General features: G+C 48.2%; 1 protein-coding gene across 1 annotated transcript in view; it reads right to left on the bottom strand.

Annotated features, from left to right (window-relative positions):
• LOC144174886 (dynein heavy chain, cytoplasmic-like) overlaps nucleotides 1-17266 on the bottom strand; it is a 408801-nt gene that overhangs the window by 376114 nt on the left and 15421 nt on the right. Inside the window, exons 2-4 of the mRNA XM_077703850.1 lie at nucleotides 16640-16739; nucleotides 2798-2971; nucleotides 1566-1821 (exon numbers count right to left, since the gene is read on the bottom strand). Coding sequence (XP_077559976.1) covers nucleotides 1566-1821; nucleotides 2798-2971; nucleotides 16640-16739 — 530 coding nt within the window. The remainder of the gene's footprint in view (nucleotides 1-1565; nucleotides 1822-2797; nucleotides 2972-16639; nucleotides 16740-17266) is intronic.

Here is a 17266-nt window from a genome sequence, read left to right as displayed (position 1 = left end):
ATGATGGTAGAGCCGTCGTGTGGGTTGACGGAAGAGCTTCTCTTTGTGATACGATTTTCTAGGCGGCCCTCGCTTTTTTTTTTTTTTTTTTTTGAAAGATGCAATTTTTGGGGGTCGACCTACATTCGAGTCGACTTACAATCGTGTAAATACGGTAATGTTAAGTGCGAACTCAAGAAACACCTCAGTTTGGTAATGGTTTTGATTGATTATGACAAATTGAACATGCTGAAGCTACACAGGCGATGAGGTGCGCCATATGGAGGGCTCGATTAATTTTTACCACCTGGGGATCTTAACATTCGCCGCCGGCTTGGTAATGCGAAATGTAGCATAGAAACCGGAACATAGGTTGAGTCCCCCCACCAAAAACACATACAAAATCCATCACTAATTATATAGCTGCCATAAGCAGACAGCTATTTTCTGCATGCCAGTTTCTCTTGTTCAGTTCCATTAGTTCGTAATTCTTGTTTGTGTATTCAATTCTCATCTTGCGTTCTCCACTGTGTCAACACTTCAGTATGTGTGCTTTGGAACTCTACAGCACTTCACTGCTGCATTCCAAGATGTAAGTGGTACGATAGGCAAAGGGACGGGCAATATAGCAGACCAGCGGCAGTTTGGTATGTCCAAGAAAAGCATCTGATACTTGAAGACGAGATGGAGAGGATATGTTAGGCCACCCCCAAAAGAAATCACTCTGCACATGTCATAAGGTGCATCGAAAGCTAGAGAATAAAGTAGGCAACTTCATTCTTTAAAGTTTTGGGAAAGATCAATACTTGTCACATGGGATGCCATCTGCTGCAAAGCGATTGAGCTTGCACGCCAGGGACTGAACATAATTTAAAGGTTCCAAGTCATGGGGTGCACTGCTCTACAAGGCGCAGGGCAAGGCTTTTAGACAAAGGTTCAGACAGATTTGATGAGTAACTCAAGCAGACAGAAGTGCCCATAAAGGATGACAATTGGGAATAAAAGCATCTATCTGGGGCGGTATTCTCGTAACTGTCCCTTTTGAAAACGTCCCTTTTGAGTCCCTTTCATCGTGACCTACTTCCGGTTAGGCAATGGGCGTTGGCAAGAGGTTTTGTTGCGCTTGCGTTACGTCACTTCCGGTTGTTTGGTTTTAGCCAATCAGGGCTCGCTAAAAGGGACACTTTTGAAAGGGACGCAAAAGGGGCAAAACTCGAGAATACCGCCCCTGGTGTGCTTTCCTGCAGACTTGTTTACAAGTTTGTTTGTTTTTTTCATCTCAAGGGGTGACCTACATAAATAATTGACCAATAATTTAGTTTTTATGAAACAAACACTACACTTGATCTTTTCATTACTGAAGCCTTAAAACTAAAAAAACTGCGTATTAAATTCTTTAAGTTTGTGGAATGAAAAAGGTACTCGCACTTTTGCAACCTGACAGCTCCCTACATACATAGCAATTTTTGCTTGTCCCTTGCATTTCTTGAACAGCCTCCCTTATGCAACCGCCCATAAATGTCACGTTCTTCTGTCATAGCTGATACTCTAAAAAAAAAGAGGAGTGAGAAAGGAGAGCCGCATGCCTTCTGGATCTCTCGTATCCACCGGTTGACGCCATTCTGCAGCTGGTTGAGGAAGCTCGAGTCCTCAGTGCGGTCCCCAAAATCGATGGCTGCGGCGCGGCGTCCCTCCTCGGCACAGCGCTTGATGGTGGCCGCCACCACGGGGTGCACAGTCAGCGTGATCTCGGGAATGTCGATGTTCTGCTGGAGGTGCAGCAGACCCATCTCCAGTTCGGCTATTTTCTTCTCCACCGTGGGTGCCATCTTGTCTCCATCCCTGTTCCCCATGGGGGAGAGAGTGAAAGCGCGAGGGTCCCGTAAGCAAAAAACAGTTGTCTCCGAGCGATTTAATAAAGTGTAATGGTACATTAGTGGCATGGGTGTCCTTCTTACTAGTCAGTGACAAACGCCTTGCAGCACAGAAGCTAAGCAAGCTATTCAGCAATGCACTGAACATCACTTTTGTTGAAAGCCGGCAGCTTCAGAAAGCTGCACGGAGGCTGTCAAGACAACACTTTTCAGGCACGTTCTTCCTTTTCTATATTCAGACACTGAAAAGGCTGGCCTCACAATACTCGCTTCTACTCCTGGAGTGCACAAATAATGCAAAAACAGTGACACTCCAGTGTCAGGAATCCAAGACAAAGACGCACAACTCATGCTCCAATCAATGCTTACCACAAGTAGGAATATCGGTTTTCATCCAAGGTATCAACGCAAAGGCAAAACGAAAAAGATGTGCAAGACATGCTTAAATGCTTACCGCAAGTACAAAATACTGCTTCCGGCCAAGACTTTTCTACACAAAGGCAAAAAATGGTACAGAAAATGTACAATCGTGCAACTGAATCTTCACACCACGCTTTTGCTTTACTTACAGGGAACATCACATTTTAAAAACAAAACAGGGCAGAATACTGTGGAGTCTAGATGACATGATTATGCAGACAAATTTCGGGATAATATGAAATGGGAAAATTCTCTAGATCAAGTGCATTGCCTCACACAGGCGAGCCTGCAGGGTGGTTCAGAATGACAATAAAACACCCACTACCATGCCCTGTTTATAGTCGTAGTCAGGCCTTCTTCCTGATGGTTACAAGTTACACTAGGGAATGGAATGCATTAAAATCGCTCCCATTTACATTCTTCAAATAACATTGTTCCTGCTTATGCACTGCACCTCCCCCCCCTCCCCCTACTAGAAGGGAAATGTCAGGGCGAACCAGAGCCCAAAGCAGCCAAAGGCTTACCTCTCAGCCCGCCCAGTCTCCTTGACATAGGACTTGAAGTAGGGGGCCACGGCACTGCTCACATAGGCATGGAGCGTCTCGTAGGGCGAGGCATCACTCAGGTTCATCACTCGCAGCTGGGAGGGAACCTTCTTGTCGGCCTCGATGACCGAGTACTTCTTGATGAACACCAGGCTGCAAAGCGCACGCACTTCGATGAGACCAAGAGGTGGCCAGGGAATTTCAGCTGTTCTGACTGTGCAAGTCGAAACCACATTCAACACATTATGCAATGTGATGTGTTGATCACTGTTGATCTGTTCTTCCTTGTTATGGCTTTGGGCGAACGAGTGTCCATTCCCCAAATAATTTGCACATTCAATGGCTAATCCTGTTAATGGAGGCCCTGTATTTTGTCTGTCGTCTCATTGCCAAGACCTGTTACTTCTAAAAAAAGCTTTCTACATACAAGCTATTCAGAGCACCTACAACACATCGGCCCAATCGTTTTATTTTTTCCTGATTTGTGCTAGATGAAGTGATTTTTGTGCCTGCCGCTCTTTTCTTGCCTTCTTTAGTGCCCAGCCACAATAGAAAATCTGTTGTTCATCTGTTCTCTTTTTTAATCTTGGATTTGTATGCACGTGCTCTGTACCTCACTTCCAAGTTTGTTTTCTTCCGCATAAGATAATGTGCTTTGTGCATAAATGTTGCCGATACTCTTGCCCTGGCAACTATAAGGCCACGGAAAGTACTGAACAAATAAAAAATGGGAATTCACAAGATTCTAAGGCAAAGCATGATGAAATAAACTGACAGTATTGCACTAGTGCACACACTACCCAGTTCTCAAGCAACAGACACGGGGCAGTTATACAATTTGACATTACGCAGTACCGCAAAAGCCCCATTCTGCGGTAAGGGCTGAAAAGGTACCAATGTTACCCTATCCTGCACCAACTTCTACCCCTCTTTTCATACCCCATCAATGGTGCTCACAATTGATAGCTTCAGAAGCAGGTTTCAAAACTCCCTCTGTGCTTCAGGCATTTCGCACCATCTGGCATGCAGTTCAGAGACTGCAATGTCATTTTCTGTATATAGTATATTTTTGTTTCGTGTGGCGATGATCTTTAAACCACCCAAGAAAAAGAACAGATGAGTGTCAGTTGTGGAAAGAGATGGCTGCCTCTGTTAATGCTCACAAACAGCACCACAAACCACGTGACTCCGCTATACTTGGGTACGAACCCAAGTTAATTAAAGGAGCCATGAAAAGAAAACACATGTTTGGTTCATTCAAAAGATTGTCTCGTTAGAATCATACTGACACCACTTTTAACGTAAACTTCGCTCAATTAAGCTACATAATTAGGAAAAACGGGAATGGTCATGCGACCCACCAGCTCATTTCCCGCAACAGAACCTATGTCGTCACATGGGCTAAGCTCTGCGATTGGCGGAGGCTGGCAGAAGCAGACGCAAATTAGGTAGAGCTTACAAACTAGACGAACGAGCGATTTGCGCTTAAATTTAGGGCACATTCTTTACAAAGCAATAAGAATGATGGGACAAACAGTGGAAGTTACGAAAGCACATGTAAACATAGAAGTACTGATGCGTTCTGCTGTTCGTACTGCGCACAGCATGCTTGGTTTAGCTGCACAGCACTACAGGGCTTGGGGTTGTCTCAGACGACACTGGCCGATTGACGCATGCAACCGTGTCTTGCGTGACCCCATTTGTCCAGCGAGCACTGTTTCAGGGAACGAATATTTTCTCCCAGAACAAAAACAAGCCAGGTTTAAATGCGGGCAAAAACAAACCAAACACTTGCCACGGTATGGTGGCGCTATCTAGGTTCGGGTAACGTAAAGAAACGCGGGAACAAACCAACACCGCTGTACAGGGTGGAGACAACCTTTGAACGGTCCCGTGCCGCCGCAATTGGGCCAACGGGCTCAACGCGTTATTCTTTTCGTTTCCCACGAGACCTAGCAACGCGAAACCGACAATATGATTCAAACTTCTTCAGTAAACCGCGTTGCGGCGATAATTTTAGCGCAGTTTTGACACAATGACTTGCTTCGGCGGCGAGCGAGCAACCGAAAATGGCGGCGCCAGCGTATACGCGTCTCTACCCTGTACAGCAGATGTGTGACTGAAGGTATTCTAGGCTGCAGAGCGGTCGGTTCCTGTGATGTCATTTGGGACCACGAAAACGCACGATTGAGCGGGAAAATCAAAATTTTAACCTAAATTGTTTAATTTCTCAGTGAATAAAGCACCGTTTGTATCCGGACAAGCACTGGGGGCACTATAAAACACGAAATCTTTCGAATAAAACCAACTTGCATTTTCTCTTCATGGCTCCTTTAAATTGGCGATAGGCTTTTAACAATGAAATCTGTATGAAATTAGAACTACTTGCTATATCCAAAATCTAAATTGATATTTGAAATCAGAATGCTGAAATACATCTGTTTGAAAGTTTTCATCTCAATAGCTTGAAAAATAAAAAAGTTTTGTCTAAGACCAGCCTCCCCCCTTAAGAACAGCAATAGCACATGCGGAAAAGGATGGCTGCCTCTGTTAATGCTCACAAACAGCACCACAAACCATGTGACTCCGCTATACTTGAGTACGAACCCAAGTTAATTAAGAACAGCAATAGCACATGCAGTGTATCCCCCGGATGTCAGAAAAGGCGCGGTTTTGAAAGTATATTGCGCTTTGGGTGCCCGTCACTCGTGGTTGCACAACTTTAATGTCAAATTTTTGTTATCAAAACGTTCCCGGCAAGTCAAATGTAAATTATAATGTCAGCTTTGCAATCTGAGAGCCCTTAGTGGTGATAATTACGTAAAAGTGATGCCAGCCATTCACTAGTAAGCTCTGGTTTGGAGTCCGGATAGTTTTATTCTGCCAAAATGATTTCCGACAGTACCCTGCATGTGCAACGTGTAGACCTGGCTTTTTCGGTCAGTTTCCAGCAGTTTCAGTTTTTCTTTTGTTAAAATCTGGTAGAGAGCCACTTGTGCTGTTTCTATACAGTGTTCTTCCGGTTGCTCCCACGGCGACGTTTGTGTCATTGTCCTGTGCAGATGCGCTGTGGGAAAGCCATTCCACTCAAGATTAGGCTGCACCCGCAGCTTCATTTAGTAATGAAGACGAGCTACGAGTCCAAAGATGACAATGACAGCTCAGCCTCAAGTTCTGATTTTGAGTCAGCCAGGGACACCCGCAGTTGTTTGCCAATAAGTTTCGGTTTCGGCCTTGAGCGAGCCCCTCTGTCCTGTGTGCTTATCTTCCGAACATTTTTAGCGACGCTTGAACTGTTCTCATTATCTCCAGGGTTCATATGTTGCTTCGTCAGAATATGCTGCCACCAGCTGCAAAGAATTACTTCATGCCAAGGAAGCCGCCCGGAGCACGTCTCGATCCAGGCCCACAGAGCGCTGCACGGCACTTAATGGCCCATTCTTTCTGCTCTTCTTCACTGCAGGGGTGATCAATACTATGTGCAGCAGCACAACGAAAAATGCTTGGACGCATATTTTCAAGTTGCCAAGCTATGCTGAGGGGGACGGGTCTTGGAGCCGACTCTAGACAAGCTGGTGAAGTTCACTAGACTTATTTACATGGGAACCGTGCACGTCCCCCGCATCCATCTGCACTACAACACTAGTGGCCTTTTTTCAAAGCTTCTTCCACGCAACATCATGCCTAGAAGACTATTTTCCACACTTCTGCACTTTATGAGTGTGACGGATCTGGAAGCTGTGGCAAGCTGCCCCAGATATCCTGGCTTTTGATATACAGTAAAATCTCGATGATACGAATCTCGCGAGACCGCGAAAAATATTCGTATCATCCGAAATTCGTATGAACCAATACAGACCAAAAAATGTAGCACTGAAAAAAGTTTTCGTGTATTTCTTTTCTTACTTTCGCCTGAAAAAATTCGTGATTTTCTTCTGCATTTTTTTACCCCCTTGTCGCAAAGCAGTCCTTCCTGGAGAGCGTAACGCTTCGCGCTCATCACCTCACTCGCGGTGCCCAAGCTCGCTACATGCCGCAAGTCAAGCGTGAACCGCATGGTGTGTTTTTGCACGCGATTCGCGAACCTCGGCTTTGCACGCACTGTATTTTCATGCCTGTATCGACGATTTCGCGCCCGCGGTAGCTCCCACGGAGTCCCACCTCAACCAGAAAATGACGCACGACGCGCGCGGCAGGATGGAGGAGCCTGACGACTTGCGAAGCGCTCGAGACAGCCGGCTTAGCTCCGCTGGAGATGGTTAGGCTTAGCACCCCGGCAGATATTTCATGGGCGCTTTCAGTAGCACCGTGGATGATGTTTTATAGTACCGTTTTCGCATGCATAATCAGCTCCTTTACCGCACAAGCAACTTAGCGTCTGCCTTGAGCGGCATTTTAAAGAGCGGTTAGGAGCGGTCGCTCGAGCGGCCTCGCCACTTTGCAGCCGCAGCCGGCCACGCCGCAAGAAGCGTGCGGGGTTTCGCGGCAGTGTCAGCTAGCAGAAAACAGCCTGGCCGTTTCTAGAGAAAGAGCGACAAAGAAGGGAGAGAGAGCTGTCACTTGCAAGTTCGGCAGTCGGGCCCCTCGCCGGCTCAATCGTATCATCCGCCGGGCTGCGCAGGTCCGTTCGGAACAGCCGAAATTTTTCCCATTACTAACAATGCAATTTCGCCGGGACTTTTCAGAAATTCGTATCATCCCGAAATTCGTATCATCCCGAAATTCGTATCACCCAGAATCGTATCATCGAGGTTCCACTGTATAACAGCACCTCAGCTAAGCAGCACCTGCACCAAGCCTGCACCAAACCTGTATGTCGACAAAAGAATGGTGAAGTCAGAAGAATGATCATGTATTTGGCAACACATGAAGGGCAAAATTGCAAAGTGGGGCTATAAACTGTGGGTACTTGCAGGTTTGCAGGCTGGCTATTTGGTGCAGTTTTATGTGTATGCAGGCCCTCTGGTTGTGGCCCGACAAGCAAAGATTGTCAGTGTTTCCCTTCGGAATTGAAAGATGTGTGGTGAAAAAAGGCAAAGAGAGTTCAGTGGCTACAGAGAAGCAACATCCTCTATTCGCAGTGGAAGGACAAAAAGCCGTCCCCATGATGACAACTGCTCACACTGCCAACCAGAATGTTATAGCCATAACAAAAGAGGACAGGTGGTATGCGCAGAAAGCCGCTACTGATCGACGAGTACACTTACAGGATGCAAGGTGTCGATAAATCAGATCAGCTGACCACATCCTCCAACATTTGATGAAGTGTGCAAGGTGGTGGAAAACACTTCACTGCATTGCCATTGCAACTGTAAATAGTTTCATTCTTTTTCAAGAGCACCGCCAACAACTCTCAACACTGGGGTTGCTTAGGAGCACAAACTTCGACCAGCTATCTCTCCAGTTGGAACCCAAGAGCTGCTCGAGATTGATGCTGAATACGTCCCCCGAGAAGGTCCTGTGGCACAAGATGTGGAGCACAAACCCCGGAAGACGCCAAGGAGGCGAAAGTTCAAATTTTGCTACAAAAATTAATGCAAGGTGAAACAAAAAACAGACGTTTTGTGTGAAAAGCGCATTGTGCACCCGTGCTTCACAAAATCCAGGAACTGCTTCACCGCATGGCACGAGCAATGAAGCAGGTTTTTCTTTGTAGCTTTTTGCAACAAGGGCTCATTCCCGGCTCATTTATCTTCAAAATCTATACTCTGAATTTTCCTTACTGTATCCAGTTTTTGGTATTATCCTTTTTTTATTGTTGTATATAAAGCAACTTGCCCCCAAAACTGCGCCATTTTATATTTTTATGTGCACCACAATTTTTTTTCTTTGCAACTTACCGTAAAGTTTTGAGAGAACGCCCTCCCCCGAAATATCACCCACCACTTTTTAGGTGTGGAATATTCAATTTACTGAAAGACCCCAAAGATTTCCCACTCCCTAAAACCGATGGCTTTAGCGCTGATGAGTGAACAAAAATGCAAATCATCTATTCATGTATTGATGCAGTCACTTATTTGCCCTTACCGCACTTGACTTGAAAGTTCACTCATCTTGTATTTTTTTTTTTATATCTCCGCAGTTTTGGTTGGCGGTGCACCCACTTTTTCGTTGTTTTTCGCACCTGAACTGAAAGTTCACCCATCCCGTATTTTTCATTTGGCATCTGTATTTCAGGTAGGCGTTCTTTCGGGACTTTACGGTATCTTTTTGTGAAACAGTATTTATGTCCAATTTGGTATGCTGCAATGTTTCCTGGAGTTTTATTTGTGCTGGAAAAAAAATTATTTCAGATACTATATGAAAAATCCCCATTTTCTCGCGGTGACTGTGCACGATGCTGTCCGACATCAGTTTCCAAAGTGAAAATGACAGGAGACAACATCAGCAGCAGTTAAAGGGACACTGAAGTGATATGTAAACATTGCGGGATTATAGCGCAAATTGTAGTCCGGAGTTCCCAGGCCATGTTTCGACCACTCTGGGCGCGTTTACGCGATTTTATTTAGTAGAAAAATTAATTCGAAAATCCTGTCCTCCTCTCTTTACGCTCGCCCATTTTCTGTGGCGTTTTCATGTGACGTCGGGAGGAGCCGAGCTCGCAATTGGCTGCGCTTTTGCACGGCTCCCCGGCCTTCAGACAGAGTCAGTCGGCCCAGCGTTTCGTCCGCCGGCCGCCGGCGGGTCGTCGCAATTCGTTCGCACAGTTGAAACGAAGCCAGGACAACTTTGTGAATGGAAGAATGTGCCTTTCTTTACTTAGTTAGTTTGTACACTGTATCTAGCTCCAAGTCAAGGTCACGTCACACAAGCGCTTCACAAGCGCACATGCGACTTGCTAACTGGTACGCCAGTAGGAAAATATAAGGCCTCTTGAAGGCGGGAGAAGAGTCAGCGAAGTCAATATAGGTACAGTGGAATCTCGGTGATACGAATTCGGTTGATACGAATTTCGTTGTGATAGGAATTTTTAAAATTCCCCGGCGAAAATGCATTGTATGCAATGTAAAAAAATTCGGATGATCCGTACGCATTTACCACTCCGGTGCGGGTGATACGAACACGCGAGCCGCGAGCAGACGACTGCGGCGTGGACGGGACTCGGGAGGCGGGAGTGTTGGTGCGGCCGTGCGGCCTTGGTTGCGCGCGGGCACAAAAGCATTGAGCGTGAACCGCATGGAGCGTTTTCTGTTCGCGAAAACGCGCCGCGCACTGCCGCGCCCGGCGTAGGCAACATGGCGGTGATGGCGGCGGCTTCGGCCGCGAAGTGGTGTCGGGAGCTCGAGCGACCGGCCCGGCGGCGGCAACATGGCGGTGATGGCGGCGGCTTCGGCCGCGAAGTGGTGTCGGGAGCTCGAGCGACCGCTTCCAAGCGCTCTCTAAAATATCGCTCAAGGCACGCACGAAGTAGCTTGAACGGTAAAGGAGCTTATAATGTAGGTGAAAACGGTACTATAAAACATTCTCCGCGCCGATAGTGAAAGCGCCTATTCAATATCTGCTGGGGTGTTAGGCCTAAACGTCTCCGGCGGGGCCACCGGGCTGTCCGGAGCGTTGAGCGCACCTTACCATAGGCGCAAGTCGGCAGGCTCCTCCCACTGCCGCGCGCGTCGGGCGTCATTACGACATTACGATCGTTACGACTGTCACCACGACTAGTCGTACGCGTGAATTTGAGACACATGACCCGATGCGTGCATGCGACGCGCCGTCGGCGTCGCTCCGCCCACCGTTTTTGCTCCATGGTCAACTACGACTATCGCTGAGCTGAATTTGTAGATTCCGCGCGTTTAATCGCAAAAAATGGATAAAGCAGGCAATCGTGAAGCGTTTCCTGCCTTCGGAAACAGTTCGCGCACACGCCGGCCGCGCCTGCCAGCTCGGACACTCAGCGGCTCGAACCGGCGCAGACCACGGTAGCAACCGCTTGTCGCTGCTCTTCTGAATCAATCTGATCGTAAAAATGAAGTTCCACATGCGAGAAAGTAGGTGTTAGTGTGGTGAAAAATTGTGCTTGGGATTGTTATCAGGGCTTATTTTAAAAGCGGCGATCAGATATCTGCCGCGATGCAAGCGTATACGCTGACCGGCCCCCGCGGCGCGCGGCGGGCGGTGCGCCGACCGGTCGAGAGATGGCAATACCTGCGCGGAAGCATCGAAACAGGCTACGCAGATATTCAACTACGACGATCGCTGAGCTGAATTTGTAGATTCCGCGCGTTTGTTCGCAAGAAATTGATAAAGCAGGCAATCGCGAAGTGTTTTCTGCCTTCGGAAACAGTCCGCGCACACGCCGGTCGCGCCTGCCAGCTAGGCACACTCAGCGGCTCGAACCGGCGCAGACCACGGTAGCAACCGCGCTTGTCGCTGCCCTTCCGAATCAATCTGATCGCTAAAAAGAAGTAGCTTATGCGAGAAAAGGGATGATAGTGTGGTGAAAAGTTGTGTTACGGATTGTCATTCGCAGTTACACAGATAGCGGCAATCAAATATCCGCCAGGATGCTAAGCCTAAAGTTTCCAACACCCGAGCCGACCAGAGCAACGCACGCCGGTTGCGGGAGGTTGGGGCTCAGCGGGCGATCTCATTGGCTGTGGCCTCACGACGATGGCACGACTGCATCTGGCTTTCCAGACGCACGTCGTGAGCCTCCTCCGACCAGCGATCGACGCCAAAACGGGTCCTAACGATCAATCGTAACTATCAGTCGCATGCGAATCGCGTGCACTAGTCGTACATGTGTCCAGCGCTTTTCACGTCCGCGTTGACGATTCGGAATCGGCCGGCATCCCGGCGCCAGCCTCTGCCCACGGTCGGGCTAGAGCTGGCGGCGTGCGCGCTTTGGTATCGACACAGCGTGCGCCGCCGCCCTAGCCCGGCCGTGCTCAGCCTCGGTTGCCGCCAACGTTGCCGCGAACGGCAGTGCGAGGAGCATCATGACTTGCGCCAATGGGGAGACGTGTGCCTCATGGCGGCAATTTCGAAGCGTTCCCAACAGCTGGCTGTGCCACCTCCGCGGCGCATATTTGGCGCGGATGATATTTTATAGAGCAGTTTTCTCCCACTTTGTGAGCTCTTTCCCGCATGAACAATTTTGTTTACACCTTGAGCTGCGTTTTAACGAAAGGTTATAAGCGGTCGCTGAAGCTACTTGCACCTCTTCACGGCAACAGCCGACGCCATGTTGCCGCCGCCTGTCACATGCGCGGCACTATTCCATTTTTTCTCGTTTTCTGATGATACAAATTTTCGGGTGATACGAATATTTTTGCCGCCCCTTGAGATTCGTATGACCTAGATTCCACTCTACTAAGGAAATAAAATCAACCGATATTTTTACCGTACAGCGTAGAACTACGGTGCGGGAAGCACTTTTTTGCGCTGGGCGAACAGCACAGCGGCCAGCAGCACGACTACGCATCTGCGAACGCTTTTCCGTCTAAGAAATGCAATTGCTAGACGCGAGATATTGTGGAAACTTGGGGGATGCTTACTGCACGAGCGCAAAACAACAAATAGTCACCTAAGCATCTTGGAATGCTAAAACTAAATAAAAGTGTAAACTGGTTATACATTATATACTTTATATTTCCAAGGTCGGCATCGCGGTGCCGTGGCCGAATCCGCCTCTTTCATTGCGGTGTGCTGCCACCTAGCGTGCCTAGCGGAAGTTGAAGCTGTAGGGTTTGCCGGCGTTTCCTCCGGCTGCGTTCTTGTTGTATGAACGGCAATCCCACATTACGGCGAGGAGCAGCCGAAGTTTTTCTTCTGTGTTGATGTTATAACGCCTTAAGATGACAGTCCCTGGTCATCACATAATACCAGGCGGCTTCTTATCACTGAATGAGGGCTGGCAGAGAAATCTCGGTCAGATCCGTGTGCCGTCCGAGTAGCAGAGCGAGCAGTACTTGGAGGATCGTCTGGCATGAAGTGCGATCGCCAGCTCAACAAAGGCCGGCAGTTCGCAAAATGCCTTTAAGCGCTGGACACATGTACGATTGGTACACGCGATTCGCATGCGACTGATCGTTACGACTGTCGCATTTGAGACGGCCCGATGCGCGCATGAGATGCGTCGTCGGCGTCGCTCCGCCCACTGTTTTTGCTCCATGGTCAACTACGATGATCGCTGAGCTGAATTTGTAGATTCTGCGCGTTTTTTCGCAAGAAATGGATAAAGCAAGCAATCGTGAAGCGTTTTCTGCCTTCGGAAACAGTCCGCGCACACGCCGGCCGCGCCTTCCAGCTCGGCACACTCAGCGGCTCGAACCGCCGCAGACCACGGTAGCAACTGCGCTTGTTGCTGCTCTTCTGAATCAATCTGATTGCTAAAAGGTTCCACATGCGAGAAAGTAGGTGTTAGTGTGGTGAAAAATTGTGCTAGGGATTGTTGTCAGGGCTTATTTTAAAAGCGGCGATCAGATATATCTGCCGCGATGCAAGCCTACGCTGACTGGTCGCCGCGGCGCGCGGTGCGCCGAGCGGCCGAGAGATGGCGATACCTGCGCGGAAGCATTAGGGTGCCTCGATGCGCGCCCGCTCCGCCTAGGAAGCATCGAAACAGGCTACGCACATGTCTTGGTCACCGATTGCTCAAACGGCAGTTATAACTTAGAGTTCCACATGCGAGAAAGGGGATGATAGTGTAGTGAAAAGTTGTGTTGCGGGTTGTCATTCGCAGTTGCACAGATAGTAGCGATCAAATATCCGCCCGGATGCTAAGGCTAAAGTTCCCATCACCCGAGCCGACACGAGCGACGCAAGCCACCGTAGCCGATCGCGTGCGGCCGACGGGAAGCGATAGAAGCCGACACCGTTCCCTTTTCGGCACTCCGAGTTACAGCGGAACGCAGCACAAGTTGTGGGCATTGTTACGCGCACAACGAGCACACACAAAAAATCAAACGATGTAAATACAACCACGACCCCTTCCCGCTTGTGCGGGAGCTGTGGGGAATGTCGTCTGCTGCCCCTACTGGACTGCTTAGGGACTTGGCCGCTAGGGGATTGCGCATGCGCAGTGGGGTTGTGAAAGAGGCGGATTGTTTGGAGCGCTAGCTATATCAACCCCAAGTGTTTTGCAAGTCACAAGTTCGAATCCCCGCGGGTACGTACTTTTTTTTTTATCAGATAAACTTTTTTGTTTTCCGCCGATGTTTTCTATACTGAGTTCACCTTTTTTTTGGGTCGCAACGTTCATTGTTCCGCGAACTAGTTCACAGAACGCGCGCAGGCTGGCACTGGCACGCTAGCGAGTTCTCATTGGCGTGCTGTTTCCATAAGCACCGACAGCTTGCGGGCAGTAGGCACAGGCCAGAATCAACAGACCCTTGGCCTGGTGCGAACACGCTTTTTACGATACAGACATGAGTGAGGCAAGCTCCAAATATAGGGGAAAAGCGCATGGCATTTGAGCGTCTGCGGGGACACGGAGGGCGTTCATGCACTGCGTAGGCCTCGGCTAGTGAATGCTACGATTTCAAGCCGTCCTGGGAAGCTTATCTTATGCATTTTACAGCCGACAACATGGCAGAAGCGCGGTACGATGATTACTGAAATATTGAGAATGCCCATCCAACAACGCCATTGGTTGTGTTTTACAGAACCGAAACCGAAACTTGTTTGATTGCTAACCTTGGGCATCGTCCAATCACGGTGCCCCCTCCTCCCAACGTCAGAGCCTTAGTTGGTGCGGCTGCCGCAAACCGCGCATGGTAGCTTTTCTTCTTTCGCGGTTTGTGAAATAATTACCGATTTGTCAACCCGATAAACGATGAAAAGTGTGCTAATTTGAGCCAGTCTACGCAGTGCAAGCAAAAACGGGAGCTTGACAAATTCACTTCAGTGTCCCTTTAAGCGGTTAGTTTAGTCTTTTGCCTCGTCTTGGCGGCCTTTTTGGCGATGTCAGAAATGTTATCCTTTGGGACCAATTTTATACCGCTCTGGCAGCAACCCATTTCGCTGGATGGGCACCGACTTTGGGATGGAGCTCCACAGCAGCCCACATTGTTTGCACAACAGCCTGCCTGCACGAGGAGCTGCTTTGCCCAGTACCACACACAACTACAAGTGATTTTTTTTTTGTAGCTGTAAAATGGTTATAACTAGAACATGAACTGTCGCTGAACCATTTGCTAGTGTGAAAATTTTTTCAAAGTTTAGATGACATTTTGTATTTTTGAATTCAAATTTTGCATTGAATTCATTACTTCACATTATGAATTACATCACAGCAAAGCACATTTATGCAGGCTCGTTTTGATATGTCCCATTACATTTTCAGCCTAACCGTTTTTGCGTAATTTTTGTTCTTGCTGAATCCCACAGAAGTTTCCCCTCACAGAACAGAAAGACAACCTTTTGGCAGTGAAATTTTTTTCTGAAGGAGCCGTGCTCGAGTGTGCAAGTTTTTCTCTAAAAGGGCGGCAGCAAAATAAAATATACAATAACAATTGTGATGTACCTGACACTTTCTCTGTGCACAACTATCTAGCTAGGAGAAAAGACTTCAAGCCAGAGCAGCGATCCATTACTTCAGCATTATATGCATGTCATATTCAGGCTTCAAATCCTGATGAAATCAGAACATCGCCATAGATCAATCGGAATACTGGTAAAAAGAATCGCTGCAATCACCAGAAACAAAAACATAAGCAGCCAACACGTGCCACTGCGTTAGACAGTTCACACTCACGGCAACTAACTAGTTTCCGAATTTAAATAAGAAAAAAGCCGGCAAAAGAAAACCTCAGAAAGAAGGGTAAATAAGAAAAACTTAAATGGCACCTCACCCAATAGGATGCTGTGCTTTTGGGGTATGGTGAAAGGACCCATCCCATTAAGAATCTTGAAACGCGACACAGACCAGTCAAACATTGAAGTGGCCTTAGAGCAAATGTGCCGCTAAGTGGTTGACACAGTTACGACCAAGAAACTTGTAAGGTCTGTTCACAATGGGCAGCCAAGGTGTTGACACTAGAAATAAGGTGGGATGTCAAAAAATGTTGACCATGATAAATGCTGCCAGCTGATTTTACAGGCAGTTAGATTGTAGGGCTTAACGCGCTGACGCAACCCAGGCGATGAGGCGCTCGCCGTAGTTGAGGGCTCCGGATTAATTTGGACCACCTGGGGATCTTTAACGTGCGCCAAAATCTCGTACACATGGGCGTTTTTGCCTTTCGCCTCCATCAAAAAAGCAGCCGGCGCGGCCGGGAATCGAACCCGCGACCTCATGCTCAGCAGTGCAACGTACAGGCAGTTGGCGACTGGGGATGAAATTCAATGCAGCCTCGGCAGGGGGCGTCTTGGGCGCATTTCTTGAGGATGGTGTTCTCCGAGTTGGCTACCTACTGCCAAAAATCATTTTTACTGGAGCCCCTTACAAAGAAACGCTGATTTAAGTTGTGTCATGCCGTCAAAAGCAAAGCATGGGAGACTAATTTTCCTTGCAGCCAGACACGCATCCTATTCCTTTCTAGTGCCACGTGTGTTCCCCAGAGATGAGCTATGGTCAACCTGAACCCTCCTGAGCACCTTTGCTTTTTGGCAACACACATCTCAAAGTACATGTTTGACAGCCAAGCTTCTAAGGTGATCATCAATGCCTCTGTGACAAATGTTTTCATCAATGAGGACCTCAGAAGCTTGACTGTCAAACTACTTTAACAAAAAGATTCATCCCCTCCCTGCCAGCACCCAAAGGAAACAGGTTTCCGGCCAGAAACCTTCAAGCCCGGAGTTTCACGTTCACGCAGTCCAGAACAGAACGCCCCATAATTATCCCTTCAAGAGAAGACGTTGGCCATTTCATGCCCTCACCTGTTAATCTTGGGGTTTGTGAAGTGTACCTCGCTTGAGAGGGTGTAGGAGACATTGTCCTCTTCCACGTCTCCCCCACCTTCGCCGACAAGTTCCTCATCTGCGAAGAAAGCCACGCACTTCCAGTCAGAGATGCAAGCCACAAAGCCTATCATGTTTCCACTACCTCAGGCTAATGGCTGCACTTTTCCCTTCGGTGGAGCGAAACGATACACCAGGGCTTATCAGCCACGACCGTACACAGGAAGCAAGGTGCACAGACGTCAAGCACCATTCAATGTTCAGTAGATTGCCTGCTGAAATGGCCCTCGCAAACTCTCACTTGTGCATGCTGTGCTAACTCCACCACACTTTACCTCAGTAGTGCTGCTTAGCTGCACAGTCTAGCAGACATGGGGTCAGAAGACAGGGTTCATTTCAGAGTTTTAAACTGGGAAACAGCGCTTTAAACGAGGACAGCAAAGAAGAAGACACAGACACTAGCGCTGGTGTCTGTGTCTTCTTCGCTGTCCTCGTTTAAAGCGCTGTTTCCCAGTTTAAATATGAACCAACTAGCCCAAACCCAAACTTTAGTTAGTTCATTTCAGAGGCAGTTTCTGCCGGCTGATCCCTCACTACAATGGCTCA

The sequence above is a fragment of the Haemaphysalis longicornis genome, unplaced genomic scaffold, assembly GCF_048455015.1.
Source record: "Haemaphysalis longicornis isolate Haplotype H1 unplaced genomic scaffold, Haemaphysalis longicornis Haplotype H1 scaffold_1, whole genome shotgun sequence".
NCBI lineage: Eukaryota > Metazoa > Arthropoda > Arachnida > Ixodida > Ixodidae > Haemaphysalis > Haemaphysalis longicornis.
The sequence above is the reverse complement of the archived record's forward strand: the minus strand, read 5'-3'. Positions and strand labels throughout refer to the sequence as shown.